General features: G+C 46.9%; 1 protein-coding gene across 1 annotated transcript; it reads left to right on the forward strand.

Annotated features, from left to right (window-relative positions):
• The first annotated feature begins 1,521 nt into the window (after positions 1-1,521).
• Positions 1,522-17,905, forward strand: jcadb (junctional cadherin 5 associated b). The gene is made up of 3 exons (XM_072440620.1): positions 1,522-1,925; positions 9,667-13,853; positions 17,720-17,905. Exons 1-3 carry the CDS (start codon positions 1,594-1,596, stop codon positions 17,752-17,754), a joined length of 4,554 nt encoding a protein of 1,517 aa, XP_072296721.1. The 5' UTR covers positions 1,522-1,593; the 3' UTR covers positions 17,755-17,905.
• The last annotated feature ends 2,853 nt before the right edge of the window (positions 17,906-20,758 follow it).

Here is a 20,758-nt window from a genome sequence, read left to right on the forward strand (position 1 = left end):
AACAATAATTTTAAGCGTTTTTGCCATTTTTAGCTTCAGTTTTCTCAACTCTAAACATGGAACTATAATGCACCGACCACAATGTTGACGACCATAATGGAGCTCTCAGATCATGTGACCGCGGCCCCCGAGCAGACCATCGACAGCTCCATATTGACTTCCGCTCTATTTGCAGATAAAATGTATTCCTTTAAAGGGTTAGAGGTTTGGAGTGTGCGCGCGGCGTCTCCTGAAGGACGCTCGATCAATCGGCGCTCATGGATTATCGCCGGCATCGATCCGGACACAGCGAGGACCCGTTATTGCCCGGACAAGCTCTTCTCGGCGACCGGCCATCGACCCTTGACCCGCGCGCTCGTCCTCTGCGGTAAAAGTCGGGCCACGGGCGGCTCCGGCGGTGCGTTTGAGATAAACAGGCGCCATTTTGAAGACGCGGTCGAGGTTCACAGCCGAATGTTCTGAAAAGATGACATTATTTAGATCATTCAAACAAAGTCTTTATGTGTTTCTATTCCGTGTAAAAGCTGCAGTTTGGACTCTCTGGATACGCGGGATTCGTCTTCTCTTGGTATTTGAATGACCGGCCCTGGTTTGACCTCATATTTACAAGTCAAATCAAAGGTCACAGGGAGTGGCTGCTGTACAAAAGAAAGTAACAACTCACACATACTCAAGTTACTCTAATGAGTGGATTTGATTGGGTCATTTTACGTTTTTGAGAAGAATTTTAAACCTGTATAATTCTGGTGTATTTCTATTGGTCATGTTTGAAATCAAGTCCCAACAGATGTAGTTTAAATGAACTCAATCCAGCTTAAACTGTTCAATTAATCAAGATTTACATCAAACTAAACAGATCTAAAATGCTAAAAAAAAGAAAATGTCTAAAGTCGTATTTTTCTTATAGTTTTTATATTTATTTAAGTACAAATTTAAATAGAAAGGCTGAGGAGGAGATGGAGAGGCTGAGGAGGAGATGGGAGAGGCTGAGGAGGAGCTGGAGAGGCTGAGGAGGAGATGGGAGAGGCTGAGGAGGAGATGGGAGAGGATGAGGAGGAGATGGGAGAGGCTGAGGAGGAGACGGGAGAGGCTGAGGATGAGCTGGAGAGGCTGAGGAGGAGATGGAGAGGCTGAGGAGGAGATGGGAGAGGCTGAGGAGGAGATGGGAGAGGATGAGGAGGAGATGGGAGAGGCTGAGGAGGAGACGGGAGAGGCTGAGGATGAGCTGGAGAGGCTGAGGAGGAGATGGAGAGGCTGAGGAGGAGACGGGAGAGGCTGAGGAGGAGCTGGAGAGGCTGAGGAGGAGATGGAGAGGCTGAGGAGGAGACGGGAGAGGCTGAGGAGGAGCTGGAGAGGCTGAGGAGGAGATGGGGAGAACCTTGGTTGGTTCCTGGCGTTATGAGACTACTCCGACCATGAAATCAGACAACGGTCACATTTAACCATGTGACCATGTGACCATGTGACGCTGTCACATTATACGTGAAAATGACTAATTCCTCCTCTTTCCTTTTCCCCAGTGATGGCCTCATCCGAGCACCAGTGTGTTAGACTCCTCCCCCGTCGCCGCCCATAACCCCGCCCCCCCTCACCATGTACAGCGTGGAGGACCTGCTCATCTCCCATGGATACAAACTGCCCAAGAGCGGGCCCGCCTCCGCCCCGCCCTACGACAAGCGCCCGACCGACTGCCAGCGCGAGCCCGGGGAGACCAGCGCCACCTGCAGGCCGGGGCGGGCGGGTCTCAACGGGTTCGAGGGCGAGCGGGGCACGGCGTCGCTCAGCGGGATCTACGGGACGACCAGGCAGGCGCTGGTGAAGGCCTATCCCGGCGCGGAGAGCGAGGCGCCGGACCGCATCCTGAGGAGGAAGGACATGGTGCTGCAGGACGGGCAGGTGGTGGAGTCTCTGGCAGTGGACAGTGGGTGAGTCTGGGTTTACGTGAAAGCAAACGCATTTATTTCATTTGTTTTTGTTCTTTGGAGTCGCAAAAAGTATGAAAAAATTATGTATCTATGATGTTTCTACAGAGGTTTTTGTGAGTGGACGCTTATGTCTTGTTTCCCAGTCCAACTCAAACACTAAAAATGCCATAAACGTCATAAACGTTTAAGTCAAATTTAAACATCTAAAAATGTCCCCTATTACACTTTGGCTTACAATTTATTAACAATATCTACATTTCAGAGGTTTCCCTTTTTCACTTCACCATTCAAGTGTTCAAACTGGGATTTAAAGGGTTAAAGTGGCATCGACTTGAAAGGAAATCATATCTTTGTTTAGGGCAGAGTTAGATCTTTGAATACAGCCAAAAACATTTGTTTCAGTGGTACATTGAACCAAAAATACTTTGTTCTGCTGTTAAAATGGTCACGATTACTGTGTTCTGGTTCTTACGCTCATATTATGACCTGAATCATCACGATTATCGATTGAAACCTGATAATCGTGACGTCCCAAAGCACAGCTCGACCTTCGACCTGATCATCGACTCCAAATTCAGAGGTTGAACGTTCACAAAACAAATCCATTCTCCTTCAGCACGTCTGGCCTTTCAATCCGTCCACATGTTTGTCTTTTTAATGTTTAGTTTCTCTCTCTGGTCAGTTTCTGTCGTGTTCTGTGTTTGTTTGTTCTGATATTGACAATAATGGATGATTGGATTTCCACGCTCATACAGACGATGCACAAACTTGAAAGACTTAGGACAAAGTGGGACTCTTAGTTTGATTTGATTTTGGTCTTTGCATGTTTTGTGTTGTTTTTATATCGTTTTTTGCCTCTGGTCACGTTCTGTTCTGTAACAAACAAACAAACATACTTATATTCATAAGTATTATGCGTTTACACATAACTGAACTATAGCTGTATTTTTATATGTATTTTGACCTCTTTCGTTAATCTTTGAATACTTTAATGGAAAGCACTTTTTCGGCAGCTGTTGTAAAGCTCTATACAAATAAAGTTTGATTTCTCTGGACAAAGATAGGATAATAATAATAAATAAAGCAATCGGCGATGAACGGCCCTCGCCACGCCGCAATTGTCCTTTTATTACCACTTACTGACTGCTGAATCCGTGACGCTGTCGCGTCTTCTCCCCTTTGCTTTATATATAAAGGGAATAGTTTGCGGATACGCCGCACAAAGACGAGACTTGGATAACTTTTGATTTCCCACTCCCGAAAATGAGTCTCACCAAATTTCAGAATTGTTTAAACAATTGTATCTGTCGTCAAAAAAGTGCATTTTTATCAAATATGCGCAAAACATCAACATTTCATCTCGTGACGTCCTAAACGAGCATTAAGACCGTGAGATATTACTCAAGAAATTATTAGTGTTGAAAATTCCAGTTTATTGTCTTAAATTGAGGCGTTATCGAAATCGTTATCGAAACGAAGCCTGAAGGAGGAGGAGGGAGAGGAGGGAGAGGAGGAGGGAGAGGAGAAGGGAGAGGAGGGAGAGGAGGGAGAAGAGGGAGAGGAGGAGGGAGAGGAGGAGGGAGAGGAGAAGGGAGAGGAGGGAGAGGAGGGAGAGGAGGAGGGAGAGGAGGAGGGAGAGGAGGAGGGAGAGGAGAAGGGAGAGGAGGGAGAGGAGGAGGGAGAGGAGGAGGGAGAGGAGGGAGAGGAGGAGGGAGAGGAGGAGGGAGAGGAGGGAGAGGAGGAGGGAGAGGAGAAGGAGGGAGAGAGAGAGGAGGAGGGAGAGGAGGAGGGAGAGAGGAGGAGGGAGAGGAGAAGGAGGGAGAGAGGAGGAGGAGGATGAGGGAGAGAGAGAGGAGGAGGGAGAGGAGGAGGGAGAGAGGAGGAGGGAGAGGAGGGAGAGGAGGAGGGAGCGGAGAAGGAGGGAGAGAGGAGGATGAGGGAGAGAGAGAGGAGGAGGGAGAGGAGGAGGGAGAGAGGAGGAGGGAGAGGAGGAGGGAGAGAGGAGGAGGGAGAGGAGAAGGAGGGAGAGAGAGAGGAGGAGGGAGAGAGAGAGGAGGAGGGAGAGGAGGAGGGAGAGAGGAGGAGGGAGAGGAGAAGGAGGGAGAGAGGAGGAGGAGGGAGAGGAGGAGGGAGAGAGGAGGAGGGAGAGGAGGAGGGAGAGAGGAGGAGGGAGAGGAGAAGGAGGGAGAGAGAGAGGAGGAGGGAGAGAGAGAGGAGGAGGGAGAGGAGGAGGGAGAGAGGAGGAGGGAGAGGAGAAGGAGGGAGAGAGGAGGAGGAGGGAGAGGAGGAGGGAGAGAGGAGGAGGGAGAGGAGGGAGAGGAGGAGGGAGAGGAGAAGGAGGGAGAGAGGAGGATGAGGGAGAGAGAGAGGAGGAGGGAGAGGAGGAGGGAGAGAGGAGGAGGGAGAGGAGGAGGGAGAGAGGAGGAGGGAGAGGAGGAGGAGGAGGGAGAGAGAGAGGAGGAGGGAGAGGAGGAGGAGGGAGAGAGGAGGATGAGGGAGAGAGAGTTGACCTACAAGTTTCAAAGGAAAAAAATGACACTCCCGAGAAAACAAAAAGAGAAACAAAAGATTTTCCTCAGAACGTTCCATTTTTCCAGGTGCCGTGTCACAAACGACTTCACTCGTTACAAACGTGATAAATATTGATATTTTATGATTACAATTCAAGTCTTAAACTACAGCAGAAGAGAAAGAAGGAGGACGATGAGAGGGAGGTTTGACCTACAAGATCGAAGGGGAAAAAACGACTCGAGAAACGCACGATTTTCCAAAGAACATCCGCTCTTCGCCGCAAACGTTCCACCGTCCGTCAACACGACGTCACAAACGCACGTTCCATCACCGCGAAAAGAACCTCGCCGCAAATGTGTCCCGAAAAACGTTGTTGGCTTTACGTTGTCACGGCGCTCAGGGTTCAAGTTGGCGCTTTAACGTTCGAGCGAAGTCGCAGTTTGGACGAACAATTCAATATACAGTTCATATTTTCAGGTTTTCCGCGGAATAAGACGCGATGTTTTGTTGCTTGTGACAAAATACAAAACGTCAAAACTTTTCTCGCTTCAGTTCGTTTCCGCTGAAGCTTTTAAACGTTTTTCACACGCTACAATCTACATATTATTATAAAGCACGATTACATGAGAGAGCTGCATGTAAACAACAACAACAACAACAGCAGCATCACACACACAGACACACACACACAAACTGACACACACACACAGACACACACACAGACACACACACACACACACACACACACACACACACATACACACATACACAGACACAGACACGCACACACACAGACACACACACACAGACACACACACACAGACACAGACACAGACACAGACACGCACACACACAGACACACACACACACACACACACACACACACAGACACAGACACGCACACACACAGACACACACACACACACACACACACACACACAGACACAGACACGCACACACACAGACACACACACAGACACACACACAGACACAGACACGCACACACACAGACACACACACACACACACACACACACACACACACACAGACACAGACACGCACACACACAGACACACACACAGACACACACACAGACACACACACACACACACACACACACACATACACACATACACACATACACAGACACAGACACACACACAGACACACACACAGACACACACACACACACACACACACACACACACACACACACACACACACAGACAGACAGAGAAATGCCCTGAGAGCCTCAGCTCCAGAGCAGTGAGATCGCCGCGGTGACGCGCCACACGTGCCTGGTGATGTAAGCATGTTGCTGGGCAAGTGTGCGCTCGGCTCCCCTTTGCCTCTTCCTCCTCTCTCCTCCTCTCCCTCCTCCTCTCACCCCCTCCTCTCTCCCTCCCTCCTCCTCTCTTCTCTCTCCTCCTCCCCCCTCTCTCCTCCTCTCCCCTCTTCCTCTCCCTCCCTCCTCCTCTCTTCTCTCTCGTCCTCCCCCCTCTCTCTTCCTCCTCTCTCCCCCTCTCTCCACCTCCCTCCTCCTCCTCCTGCTCCTCCTGGTGTTGGAGGTACAGTAGCATGTGCCACAATCGTCGTCGTTGACATTGTGGAGCAGAATCGAGGAGCCGCGGCTTGTTTCTTGATCACTGCAGGTGGAAGCGGTGGTGCAGGATGTTGATGATGTGGCCTTTCGGTGGCGTTTGGTTCGGCTTCAAACGGAGGTGAAGGGCGGCGACCAACCGTTCATGAGATCATTGTCAAACGAGTATTTCTGCAGGTCCGTCACCTGCCTCTCTCAGGTGGAGGGTCCTTCACCTGGCTCTTTCAGGTGAAGGGTCCTTCACCTGGCTCTTTCAGGTGAAGGGTCCTTCACCTGCCTCTTTCAGGTGAGGGGTCCGTCACCTGCCTCTTTCAGGTGAGGGGTCCGTCACCTGCCTCTTTCAGGTGAGGGGTCCGTCACCTGCCTCTTTCAGGTGAGGGGTCCGTCACCTGCCTCTTTCAGGTGGAGGGTCCGTCACCTGCCTCTTTCAGGTGAGGGGTCCGTCACCTGCCTCTTTCAGGTGAGGGGTCCGTCACCTGCCTCTTTCAGGTGAGGGGTCCGTCACCTGCCTCTTTCAGGTGGAGGGTCCGTCACCTGCCTCTTTCAGGTGAGGGGTCCGTCACCTGCCTCTTTCAGGTGGAGGGTCCGTCACCTGCCTCTTTCAGGTGAGGGGTCCGTCACCTGCCTCTTTCAGGTGGAGGGTCCGTCACCTGCCTCTTTCAGGTGAGGGGTCCGTCACCTGCCTCTTTCAGGTGGAGGGTCCGTCACCTGCCTCTTTCAGGTGAGGGGTCCGTCACCTGCCTCTTTCAGGTGGAGGGTCCGTCACCTGCCTCTTTCAGGTGAGGGGTCCGTCACCTGCCTCTTTCAGGTGAGGGGTCCGTCACCTGCCTCTTTCAGGTGAGGGGATCGTCACCTGCCTCTTTCAGGTGGAGGGTCCGTCACCTGCCTCTTTCAGGTGAGGGGTCCGTCACCTGCCTCTTTCAGGTGAGGGGTCCGTCACCTGCCTCTTTCAGGTGGAGGGTCCGTCACCTGCCTCTTTCAGGTGGAGGGTCCGTCACCTGCCTCTTTCAGGTGAGGGGTCCGTCACCTGCCTCTTTCAGGTGGAGGGTCCGTCACCTGCCTCTTTCAGGTGAGGGGTCCGTCACCTGCCTCTTTCAGGTGAGGGGTCCGTCACCTGCCTCTTTCAGGTGGAGGGTCCGTCACCTGCCTCTTTCAGGTGAGGGGTCCGTCACTTGCCTCTTTCAGGTTAATCGTTGGACCGGTTTGAGTCAGACATGTTCTTTATGAGGGTCTTCTTCTTCCCAGTTGAGTACGTTCTAAAAGTATCCATCTCCTGTGTCCATGGTGACGGTTTTGAGGCCATTATTCTAAAAGTGAATGTGATGGTGGTGTCAAAAAAACCCATTTGCATTGCCTTGTATATAAACTAGACAATATTTCTATGGCGTGACCCTGAATCTGACCTAAAGTGCTCTCACCGTCATGAACACAGATGTGGACGTTGTTTTCATACGTACAAAGAGAGACCAAACTCACATTTCACTCCAAAAAACCCCAGCTACTTTGCTCTACAGCCTCTCAAATCCAAATGAAATCATAATTAGTCCATGTTTTAATGCTGGCGTCTGTAAATACTGGGCCGATCCACGCGAAACACGACTTTAAACCATCGGAATGACTTTTATAACCAAAACCATAACCAAAGTCTTGAGATGCACATGTTTCGTGAGCTAATCCCAAAGAAATAACCATTAGGTTTAGCATTTGTGTCTTTTCCGTTCCGATGTTGAACAGAGAACTAGAAAACGGCGTCGAGATCGTTAACTATTGATGGAAGTCCTTTTGTTTTATCTGCAAATCCGCACTGGCCGTTTCTTTGATCTGCAAAACAAAGCAATTATTCAAAAAAGATAAAGATTATGTCATTATGAAGCTCTAATCCAGTGTGTGTTCATGGTTTTTCACGGCTCAATCATAGGATATTTACTGTACGTACTGTTCGCAGATTTATTTGTGTATTTAAGGGTATATCTTTATGTGTGTTTTATACTTTTAATGCACTGGTTTGCACGGGATTGTGTCGGCAGAATGATAGAGTTTTCGGTCGGTGTAATGTTTGACCAGAACTAATAATTGTGAGTACAAGCCATTACGAAGGCGCCTGTGTGATGATTACACTGCATCTTTCATACAAATGGTGTTTCTTCTACCATGTGAGTCGTGCGTATGAATGTTGAAATCTACCTACAGCTGGAAGGTCCTCGATTTGATCCCCAGACAGAACGGGGCTTTTCTATGGACCCGGGACTCCCATGTCATCTCAGTGGAACTGTTTTACTGCAATAAACAATATTTGTATTCCTTTAGTCTATTGATTCGTGAAAAATCCTTTAAAATACGCTTGAGATGAACAATGATGTTGCCAGCAGAAAGCCACACCCCTAGAACAACTGAACATAATGTGCTTTTTTTAATATATACAATTACACATGATTAGTTTACTGTCCGCACTTGAATTATATGTTGTTTAGTGTCGTGTCGAGAGGGAAGAAGAACCACATCTACAAATACAGCTTCTACTGTTACTACTACTACTGCGACTCCTAATGATATTATATTCGTCTCGCAAGTGTTTCTACTTTCTACTATAACGATGTGTCATTTTTGTTAGAACGCAGTGTCTCGTTTGGCGTTGTACTGCTGAGTATCCTTAAAAAGCACCAAACGGCCGGACATGAGGCGTTTAATATTCCGGTGGTGCTGCGGTGGCATCATCTCTGTGTCGTCACTCGTCAGAGGAGCAGCTGACTCAAGCACTTCTGTCCCGTGTAAAGAGCGTCTTCAATTAGGCTGCGCCGTAAAACACTGCGACATCATCCGTGCCATTTCACTGTAACGCTTTTGTGATATCTCCTCCCGCTAGTTAGTTCTACAGTGTAACGTCGTCGCGGTGCACAAGCTTAGACCCAACCGTCCGAAGCGGGGAAGGCCAAAATGAAGACGAACTGTATCATTTTGTATTTCGTGCACAAATTATCAAAATGTCAATGCTAAAAAAAAATGCTCTATTCAGGTTGTTTTACTTCTACCAGTTTACCCAGTTATTCCTATTGTGAAACTATAGATGAGGCTAATTATCATCAAAAAGCACCTAAAAACTTATTTATATTGAGTATAGCACTATTACCATGCAGACGGAATCTTTCTCAGAGTGAATTATGTTTGACCTTGTAAGCTAATCAGAAAATGATTAGCATTTTATGCCCAACTCATAAACGACATAAGTCATTCTCATAATTTAAAATGCCGCTGTACAAATCTAATGCACTATGTTGTTGTAGACATCCACAGCTGACTGAAGATTGGAATAGTTTTGACATTTGCTTATTCCCTTTGGAGTTTGAAGAGAAACAATGTCTACTTGTCGTTAACTAAGATAATTAACGCATGCGATTTTAGGAATCAAATGATCAGAATTTGCCTGCTGAAGATGCTGGAACAATGAAAAGAACCATTATGCACATGCATGGATTACTGAAACAAATGAAACAAAACACACGCCATGTATGGGTCATGTCAATGAAATAACACCTTACATGACATAATATTGGACTTTAAAGACTCATTAGTTCTTTAAGTTGACATTGTATTGTCCCTAAACTTTACCTTCTCCCTTTCTCTCTGCTGTAGGTTCTATGACGTCCCCAGCCTGACCTACTCGGACCCTCTGAGCCTGGTGAGTCTGGGGCACGACGACCGGGACCTGTCGTACTGGAGGAGGCGAGGCCAGGACTTCAGCCTGCTCTTGGACTATGCGGACGGGAGGGAGCTTAGGGCCTCTACCACCGCGTGGAGACCCCAAGCACTTCTGACCGCGGAGGAACTGAGAGCGGAGCGACAGGCCCAGCAGCTGTGGGAGGACCTTTCATGGCTACGAGACCCCGACTCTGCCCCAGGACAACTGCGGGTGACAGAGGAGGAGCGGAAATGCCAGAGTTTGGGGAACGAGGAGTGGAGGCCCTCAGTGGGTTTGGGGAGGTCTGACAGTGAAGACAGATGGGCACTAGACCCGTACAGACTGAGGACACCGGATGGGTTCTTTCACACCAAATCGAAAGCAAAGTCGCAGTCCCTTCCCCGAGTTCTTTCCCCAGAGGGCAACACATGTCGGGAGCTTGTTCCTTCGAGGCCGAGTTTACCCGACAGACAAAGGATGAGCAGCACTGTTTTTTCTGGGCCTTACAGCAGGTACGTCTATGGTGCTGGCAGAGAGCGATGGGCACGGAGCTCAGGACCAGCCAGCCACGTTGCACTTTTACCAAAGCCCAGGTTTAGCAGGCCCTTAAAACCTCCATCTTACGAGATACACCAGCAGACGAGGGGTAGCGCCGAAATGCTAGCTCTAGAACAAGGGGCGAAACAAAAAGACAGGCTAGCATTCTATTCACGAAGTGGGGATTTCAGGCAAGATTATTACGCACAGCAAGCTGCCATAACAGGAATGGAGCCACCGGGCTACATTCCACCCCCTTCTTATAAGAGACCTCTACCCCCAAGAGCCGTTTCAATGAATCGTCATGAAATGGCCAATTTAAGATGGCGAGCGGACACTTTGCAAATGCCTAACTCCGATCCGGGAAGGTGGTTGACCAGGCAAACGCGTTCTTGGGTTGGTTATTACGCCGACCGGGCATCAAGCTACCGCAGACAAATATCAGTACCGCCAAGAAACGAAGAACAGAGTAATCATCAACGTCAATTAGTTTCAATAAATGATCACCCACGTCAGTTAGTTCCTGTAACTGATCCCCAACGTCAAATAGTTCCAGTGACCGATCACCAACGTCAGCTAGTTCCTGTGACTGATCACCAACGTCAGCTAGTCCCTGTGACTGATCAGCAACGTCAGCTAGTCCCTGTGACTGATCCCCAACGTCAGCTAGTTCCTGTGACTGATCAGCAACGTCAGCTACTTCCTGTGACTGATCACCAACGACAACTAGTTACAGTAGTGGACCAACAACGTCAATTTCTACCGATAACTAGCGGCGAAGACCCAAAACCGAAACCAATCTCAGGAGGGCCAAGCGGAAGTATGCTCACTGACTCTGAAAAAGCTGTCAGAAGTGCCACCACCATCAAAGACATCCCTTCCGCGAAATCGTTAGGACAATCTACTCTTGATAGTGCCTTTCCTCCCCAGCAGGTGCCAGCTATTGTTCCCGTAGAAAGCAGGAAAACTGCTACTACTGAGACTGAAAGTTGCATCGCGACGAGATCCTTTGTCAGAGGAATGAGAAAAAGTGAAAGCGTGGGTCCCGAACAAAGTCGTAGCCAATTTTTTCCATCGTCAATTTTGGGTAAACCACCGCCTCCTCCGGTTAAGCCCGCTATTGAGCAGGCAGTCGCAGAAACTATGACAGAAGTGAAGAAAGTTGAAGTTCCCGAACCTTTGTCACCAGAAAAACCACAAAAGGAAAAAGACAAAACCAAGAATTTGAAAAAGAGACTAAGCGAGACCATTTTTTGTTTGGTCTCAGTACCAGTCACGCCGCAGCCAACAATGACAATTCGTGATCAGAATAATAATAATGAAAAGTCGCCTGATCCAGCCGATAGCCCCACGAACAACAAAACAGGTCATCTGACAAACCAAAGTCTCCAAAGCACATCTTCAGCAGAGGCAGAGCTGCAAGCGTTGACGGCAAGTTTCGCAAGCAGTAAAGCAAGCAGCAGGTCGAGTAGTAAAATGTTCAAGAAAGTTTCGTGTAGACAACCAAAAATAAACCATTATAAAGAGTTGAAGTTAACAGGAGTGTGGCCAGCGAATCAGTACAGAGATCAGGAGACGCAAACAAGTCCTGAAGCGGAGCCACCGGTAAACAAGGAAGCACAAGTAGACGGCAGCAGTAACGAAGGTGTAGTTGATCACAACGCAGTGGGAACAGCGTTTACTTTTCCGATGAAAGGTATCAAAAGCCTGAAATTGTCGAGTAACAGCGCATTTTCGATCACCGCGACGTTTTCGAACCAGATTAGCCAGGGTACTGCCTCAGGAAATGTGGAGGAGCCGGAAGCAGAGGAAGAAGAGGGAAGTGAAAAAGAGGCGTTTGACCCATATGTTGTAAAACCTGCCAGTCAACGTGCGTGGGATGCTGTGAAAGAATTGGAAGCTATCAAAAAGGAAGTTCAAGAACAAGAGCAGCAACAACAACAGCAACAGCAGCAGCAGCAGCAGCAACAGCAGCAGCAACCACAAACCAGCAAACAACCCAGTGTAGATAAGTGTATAGAGGATTTGAATGAAGCCTATAAAGATATTTTAGAGCTAGGAACTGCCAGTAATAAGGTGGCAAATGGTTCTGTCCAAATCCCAGAACGCATCAAAATTCGGCTTACGTCAGAACCGCTGAACAAACCGAGTAGCTTGCGGCGTAGTGCGGTTAGCTGGTCTGTAGATCCAGAATACAGGGAAGTCAAAAGTGCTTTTTCAAGACCAGCGACGAAATCGGTAACTTTTAGCAAGCAGCTGAGGGAGGAGCTGCCCGTGCCACCAAGAGAAACAGGATTTAGAGAATACAGGGTATTGACGCATCTATCGAGAAGGAGAAGCAACGATGGTAGGACGGTGAAGCTAGATTTGTCGGATGAGCCGGTAGAAACGCCCCTCTCTGATTTTAGCCCAACAACGCTTGGCGCCGCTGCAGAAGTGCCTTGGGCAGATAGGCAACCGATGCAAGACGCCTCTACGCTAACCAGCCCTCCTGATTATGAAGACATTTGCCAGACTTTACGGCATACCAGAGACCCAAATGACACTAGCGGAGGTGGATCGAGAGCGAACGAGGAAATGATGCAAGACATGGGGGTGGATTTGGAGGAGGAGTGCCCAATTTGTAAGAGAGAGATGGAAAATCAGATGAGACAAGGTCCACTACCTCCGCTTCACGAAGAGAACAGCTCGGATAGTTCGGGGACTCAAAACGCAAGTCCGCCTCAACGGGCTGCATTGGAAAGCCCGGCGGAAGACATCCAAGCAAAGGAAGTTAGTGAATTAGATAAGCCAGGATCAGGTGAAGAGATAGAAGGGGAAAGCGTAGTTGGAGAAGATAATGCGGATGATGGGAACATTTGTGCGGGAAATCAAGCTGGGAACTCAAACGAGATAGGTGTAAATACAGATGTTGAAAGTAACACTGACAAGCTTAAGGACAGCGAGTCAACAACATTAGCAAATGATGTGCCTATAGACACTCAAGTTTTAGACGGACAGAAAGATGGTAATATTGAGGAGGTGAAGGAACAAGCAGTAGAAGTGGAAGCCAACGCAGGAGACGTTCCAGAAAGTGGTGCAGGGGAGAAGTTGGATGAATGTAAAGACGATCAGGCAAAGGTTGAGGAGCAAGATAAGAAGCCATTAGCGTCCCCAGAGCATAGACTAAGTTTGTGGACTCAATTGGGACGCGATCCTGCAGGGTTACCAGAGTTCCCCCCGGATAGGCTACCTCTTTCCGTGCCCCTGACTTTGGACCGGAGGCTGTCGCTGAGTTTGGAAGGGGAGCGAAAGAGCAGAGGACTCTCCCATCGAATCGAAGCGTTGCAAAACAAACTGGCGATTTCTCCAGGTCGAGTGGCGGCGGAGCGCATTTCCCGCATGAGGGAGGTGGACGTTATTTGCAGGGTACGGCGACTGAGCATCAGGAGTACGGACTCCGGGGAAGGGGACAATGAAACGGAGAGTAAAAAGGAGGAACCGGAAGAGCCTCCGGAGCAGTTGGAAAGGGACAGTACGGACACTGGAAAGGAGCAGGAGGTCGCCCAATCACAAAAAGACCCAGAAGAGACGGGAACGCGAGACGAGGAGCCATCTACATCAGGTAAAAGAATCGAACAAGACACAGAACCTTAAAGGACACACAGTATACATTATTTGTATTGTTTTTGGCCTTTAAACATGCTCTTGAATACCTTTACATTGGCATCTCATGTTTTAGAAGTCAAAGTAACGCGTGTATTGAAAGCAGCACAATCTTTTCCGTGTTTTCGTTGCGTTAGCATTCTATATCTACTGGCAGCCGAAGGAATTACCATTGGAAAATAAACGTAAACTGGGAAATTTGAAATTAAATGTTTTTGTGAGGCTCAAAAAAGAAGCAGCAAAGACGATCTCATAAACACGATTAATTAAACAAGCTCAACTGATGGTAAATACAACTCTAAGTAGGTTTTTGATGAGGGAACAATGTTATAACATGGTTAAAAGCTAAAAGAAATTTACGTTTGCATAATGTGTCCTTCAAGTCCACTGCCTGTTTTTCTCCAAACATTAACGCAACAGAAACACTCCCCAAGTACATATCCTCAGCTTTTCTCCATGGAAATACATACGTTTAAAGCTATATCACGGAACATTCCTGGCATAGCAACGATAACTTCAAAGAGACGAGACCATCGGAAAAGTCACACAGAGCCCCAATGAATCCCAATCAGTCGTTAAGTGGAGTAGAAAGGGTTCCAATCGCCGAGCTTCCAGAGAAAATATGAGCGATATGATTAGCGATCGGTCCGTCGTGTACACGTTTTACACGCAGTTTCAGCTGTCGAGGACGAGGAGAATGTTTCTTGTTAGACGTGCACGACCGGCAACGTGAACCGCGTTAAATCGTTTGGGAAAATGAAAATAGATTTAATCGATTTCAAATGATAAACAACACTCCTGACGAATGCCTGCAGGACGAAGGGGGATCAGGCAAGTGCTGCTATAGTTCCCAGTTCCCTCATGAGACCCTGGAGGAACTGTCACTGGAAAAAACATCAATAACAAAGAACATCATTTTAGTAAAAAAAAACGTGTCAAAATAGTGATTACAAAAAGTCTTTTACAATGTGCTACCAGTTTGTTCTTGAATGTTTTATTTGAAGTCATAAAACAAAAACCAGGAGAAAAAAGAGGCACAAACAACAATAATTAAATAAATCTATATTTCGATCGCATTCATTTTTCAAACAAAGGATCTTTAGTAAAAGCACAAAGTTGGATCGACTCTTCGTTAGTCTGTCGTGTGAGGCCGTCGTTGGCTGCAGATTGACAATGACAAAAGAAGCTGAATGAAATATGCAGTCACATCTCGACGCTCTCTTCCACGGCGTACTTTAACTGCAGTCGGGAGCAACAATAGACATCGAAATGAGAGAGAAAGCGTCGCGATTCAAATTCCCTGCTCGTTGTGCTCGCGCGGCGGCCTCGCTCCGAGACAAAAAAGAACCGTCGATAGTTCGAGGGTCGGAGCGGAACAAAAGTTCAAAAGTCCCCGAGCTTTTAGTTTCCGTGCAAACACATTTCTCTTCCTCCAGTATGCAAAAAAACACACACAATCCATCATGCAAGAGAAACCACTGTATCTGAGATTTATGTTCAGGGAGTTATCTGCGCCTAGTTCATCTGCGCCTTGTTCGAGACATCGAGAGCGACCTTTGTGACGACGAAGACGTTTGTTTGCAGAGGCGCGTGAATTTACTGTTACAGTCATGTGCAGATAATGTCAATGAGATGGACGTTTTTACATTTTATCTACGGCCTCATGCGCACTACTGTGTTCACCTTATTCCACCTTATTCCACCTTATTCCACCTTATTCCACCTTATCCCACCTTATTCCACCTTATTCCACCTTATCCCACCTTATTCCACATTATTCCACCTTATTCCACTTTATTCCACTTTATTCCACATTATTCCACCTTATTCCACCTTATTCCACCTTATTCCACTTTATTCCATATTATTCCACTTTATTCCACCTTACTCCACTTTATTCCACATTATTCCACTTTATTCCACCTTAGGGATCATCTCAAAATAGGTTGAAGCTTAAAAGACGACATTTTTTTCATCTCTCTCTGAACCCCCTCCCCCCTCAAAAGACAAAAAATAAATAAATCTGGCTTCACATAAAACTTTACGCGTTGATAAAACGATAGTAGCTTGATAGACCCTGCTCACCTCTAGTCCCTGAACATCCTTTGGTAAGTTTATCAGTAGAAGCTATGAACTCTCCAAATAATGTCACCACATGTTTGTTTACTCAATCCGCATGGTCCACGGTCCCTAAGGGCCCTAAGGGCCCTACGGCACATCCCATTCAACCCAAATTGTGAGGATGAGAGAGTGAGAAACTAATGTTTCTTGTCAAAACCTGTAATTGTCATTTGCCTGAGTTTAGACCTTAGACATGTCAGAATGACAGAAACAGAACACGCCCTTTCGTCTCAGTGAGAATCACACGTCTTCTGTGATTGGCCGAAACCTCATGCGGGGTTTGTGTTGGTCCTTCTTCCAGTCAGTGCGTAGCACGTTACTAGAGCCAAATCACTTGCCGCAAAAAAGCGTTTCCAACTTTTCTGCACCAGCCGCGTTGGCGACGGCGATGCCCACCCCGCGCGCACCCGCCGTGTATTGAAGCTTCAAAGCAACAAAAAGACGAAATGTAGGTCCAACCCCCAAGACGAAAAATATTACGTCTTTTCAGCTTCAACCCATTTTGAGATGATCCCTTATTCCACCTTATTCCAGTTTATTCCACCCTGCCCTCTTTCACTCCTGACTATGACGCCCTTCCGGACATTTCTGTGGAGAGATAGGGAAACATTTGTTGCTCAAATATAAGATAAAATGGGTTGATTTGATGTTCAATGTTCGCCAACAAGTCGCACTTTTCTCTTTGTGAAAACGGCGTTGTGTCTGTGTAGGACGGATTTACTGCCAACATTAAGAGGCAAAAACATGAACATCGCAATTGTTGTTCAAATTAAATCATTAAAACTATCAAAACGACCTCAAAGACAGAACAGTTTAGTCTAGCACGGGTAAATCGCAATGTTTCTATCGTCCGTTCCATTTCAAACTGTTAAAATACCGTCTAAATATTGTTTAACGCACAAAATACTGAGAGATTCTTTGTTTTCACCCGTATCGACCTGTTGCCGATGACGTAGAAGAGCAATATCTGCAATATTCATTCATAAAGCAGGACATATCTGAAACATTGCATGATGTGGATGTGTGGCCTGAAGTTATTTATATAGAGATAGATTGTTTGGGGGTCTTGAAAAGTGAAAACATACTTCGCATCACAAGGACTGAAAGATTAGATTTACAATTAATATTCTGACTTTAAAGATGCACAGTGCACATTTTGAGAGCGTTAACCTCAGAAAGAACACAACAATAATAATGTGATAATAAACTGATACAAGAATCCTGTGTATTTCAGAAAATATAGCTCATTTTACACATAAAAAGAGCCAATGGAGACCAGTGGTGGAGGAAGTACTCATTTTCTTACTTAAGGAAAAGTACAAATACATGCAAAAGTAGCACATTAAGTGAAAGTTTGAAGTGCCTGTTTAAAAATGGACTTTAAGACCAAAAAGTATTTCACACATTTTGAGAACTGTTTTCAGTCTTAAATGTGGTGAAATTTGGTAAAGAGTCAGAATGTCACCATGAACGTGCTGAAAAATAACTCCTCAAATCAAATGAAAAGCACTTTTTACTTTACAAAAATGTAGTGCAGTATAAAGTACACATTCTGCCCTCGAATGTAATGAAGTAAAAGTATAAAAGCACCCTGTTACTACCTAAATAAAATATTGCGTCTTCTCTTGTGTCCGTTGCCTTCTTTGTGTTCTCCATCTGATGCTTTTGTACTTGACACTTTCTTCCCGTTGTGTCCGTGTGCAGAACCCACCGAGCCCAGCCCAGCGGCGCCGGAGTGAGCCCGCCCCCCCCCCCGGCGTTGGCGCGAGGCGTTCCTGGCTCCTCCTACACTGTGACCTCTGTGACCTGCAGGCGGCCTACGCTGAATGCCTTCATCTCATCTCCACTGAAATGCCTTCGTCCGACAGAGCATTGTGTAACGTCACCGTCCTCCCCCCCGTTCTGACCGCTGTCCACTGCCAACGGGAGCCGCTGCCCCGTCCTGGACCACGCAGGGCGCCTCCTGGCCTCGCCCCGACTCCGCCCCCCTCCCCCATACAGACAGTACTAACCCGCCCCCCCCCGCACACTGCAAAGGCAAAGGAACGTCCACGGCCAGTTAAAACGACTTGAATCCAGTCAAAGGTCGAGTGGTTTTGACTAGTTCAGATAGAGTTTTGATAGAGTTTCTACGGCAACTGCTGCATTAACCAGAATAAAAACAAATGTGTGATATTTTATTCAATTTCTTGGCTTTGAAGTTCATAAACAGATTTCTTAGATAAACTTAAAAGATGAACACTTTTCCCTCACGCTCTAAACAACATGCTTTTACTGCCAAAGGATCGTTTTCTACTTCCTGTCACAGACAACACTCTGAGGGCTTTTTACCATTCAAAATATAGTAAAAAGAAGGCTATATTTTCGTTTAAATTGTTAATTGCTTTGGCAACAGTCGTGACGCTGCAGTGACCGTTGGGATCAGACAGAGGGCGCACCGGCAAAGCGGATGAGAGAGTCGCGTGAGGCTCTTTCTGCGCTCTGATTGGATAACGGTCTCGAGGCGGCTTAACGACTCGACCGCCAACGCTTTTGTCATCGAGATTAAACCGACGAAAACCGACGTCGTTTCCGGTGACACAGAACGATCACGCACTTTGAAATACAACTATATTCCGCGTACTGTCCCTTTAATTGACCTTAAAACAACGCACGGTGTCAAGACTGAACTCTATCTAAACTAGTAAAAAAACGACTCAAAACAGCGAGGATTCAGGTCGTTTCGCCGGCGGCGGGTGTCGTTCTTTGCGGCGTGAACCCTCCCGCTCTCCGTAGGACTCGGACTAGCGTCGGTCTTCTGTAGCGGCTTCTTGTCCTTTCGCCCTTTTTCCCCCCCTTTTTGCTTTCCACCATCGGCAGACATTATGCAATTCTGTCACGTACACTACCGACTTTTGAACTGTCCATTGCTAACGTCGTCGTTGTTTTTTGCCCGCGGGACTCTCGTTCGCGGGCGAGCTGTTATTAAGGATATGAATGTAATGTCTCATACCGACACCTTAGACATAGAAAGGGTTCGGGTCGCAACCTCTTCTATTATTTACACCAAATTAACCTGCGTTTCTTTGATTGTGGTAGAATGGCGACAGCTGTTTGAAAAAGGACTGGAAAACACTGTCTCTGGCTCGAGAACTGTTTTTTGATTTTCAGCCTTTATTTTCTAAGCTTTACTGACGTTGTGCCCTCGCCAGGGATGTCCACGTACCAGCCTTCCTTTGCCGTCACGGCGTTTTTTGAAGGTGCACCGCGTACGTTTCCCCGACGCTCGTGTCCGTGACGATGGTTTCGCGCTGCCTCCGGTGTTCCGCAGTACGGCATTAAACTTACTCATACTGCGTTCGCTCGACAGACGGAGTGGGTAACGCGTCGTGTCGGAGAGTCCAGCGCTCTGGGAAATATGTGTATTTTAAGCACAACTAATTAAAGTCTTACAATGTTGTATGTAAGTATGTAAGTATGTAAGTATGTAAGTATGTAAGTATGTATTTATGTATTTATGTGAGTATGTATTTGGGAAAACTGTATCTAGAGTCTATGTTTGCTCACGTCGTGGTGGAGGGTTTGTGGGTGTTTCCAGGAGTTTTATTGCTCAAAAATCCATCGGAAAACACTGTTACCGTATTTTCCGGAGTATAAGTCGCACCAGCCAAAAAATGCCTAATGGAGAAGAAAAAAACATATATAAGTCACATTTTTTGGGGAAATGTATTTGATAAAATCCAAGACCAAAAACAGACATTTCCTCTTGAAATGCAGTTTAAAATAATAACAGATGAGAGAACATGGTGAATAGGTGTACGTATGCTAACGCTAACACCTTCAGCTACATGACGTATGCTAACGCTAACACCTTCAGCTACATGACGTATGCTAACGCTAACACCTTCAGCTACATGACGTATGCTAACGCTAACACCTTCAGCTACATGACGTATGCTAACGCTAACACCTTCAGCTACATGACGTATGCTAACGCTAACACCTTCAGCTACATGACGTATGCTAACGCTAACACCTTCAGCTACATGACGTATGCTAACGCTAACACCTTCAGCTACATGGCGTATGCTAACGCTAACACCTTCAGCTACATGACGTATGCTAACGCTAACACCTTCAGCTACATGACGTATGCTAACGCTAACACCTTCAGCTACATGGCGTATGCTAACGCTAACACCTTCAGCTACATGACGTATGCTAACGCTAACACCTTCAGCTACATGACGTATGCTAACGCTAACACCTTCAGCTACATGACGTATGCTAACGCTAACACCTTCAGCTACATGACGTATGCTAACGCTAACACCTTCAGCTACATGACATATGCTAACGCTAACACCTTCAGCTACATGAGGCACAGACAGAACTGTGGTAAGTGTCTGGTATGTTAGCGTAACATATGAACAGTTATTCAGATAACTATAGCATAAAGAACATGCTAACAAGTTTAGCAAAGCATCAGTTTTACCCCAAATCACTAAATCCATTGAATTCTTCTTCCTCTGTGTCACTTCTAAACAACTCCACAAACTCCAGAGGAAGAGGAAGTGCAGATTCTTCTTCTGCGTCGCTTAGAGCCTAGAGCGCCCTCTTGTGGTCGTCATGTGAAAATAATGAATAATATCACATATAAGTCGCTCTGGAGTATAAGTCACACCCCGGACAAAACTATGAAAAAAGGTGCAACTCATAGTCCGGAAAATACGGTATTTGTGAGCAGAATCACCGCTCCGCAGA

The sequence above is a fragment of the Eucyclogobius newberryi genome, unplaced genomic scaffold (assembly GCF_026437365.1).
Source record: "Eucyclogobius newberryi isolate DKJ021-1_F unplaced genomic scaffold, fEucNew1.0.hap1 SCAF_12, whole genome shotgun sequence".
Taxonomy (NCBI): Eukaryota; Metazoa; Chordata; class Actinopteri; order Gobiiformes; family Gobiidae; genus Eucyclogobius; species Eucyclogobius newberryi.

Coding starts and splice junctions, on each gene's coding strand:
- jcadb (XM_072440620.1), top strand. CDS start 1,594: ATGTACAGCGTGGAGGACCTGCTCATCTCCCATGGATACAAACTGCCC. Junction 1,926..9,666: donor TCTCTGGCAGTGGACAGTGG/GTGAGTCTGGGT, acceptor TCTCTGCTGTAG/GTTCTATGACGTCCCCAGCC. Junction 13,854..17,719: donor CGAGGAGCCATCTACATCAG/GTAAAAGAATCG, acceptor GTCCGTGTGCAG/AACCCACCGAGCCCAGCCCA.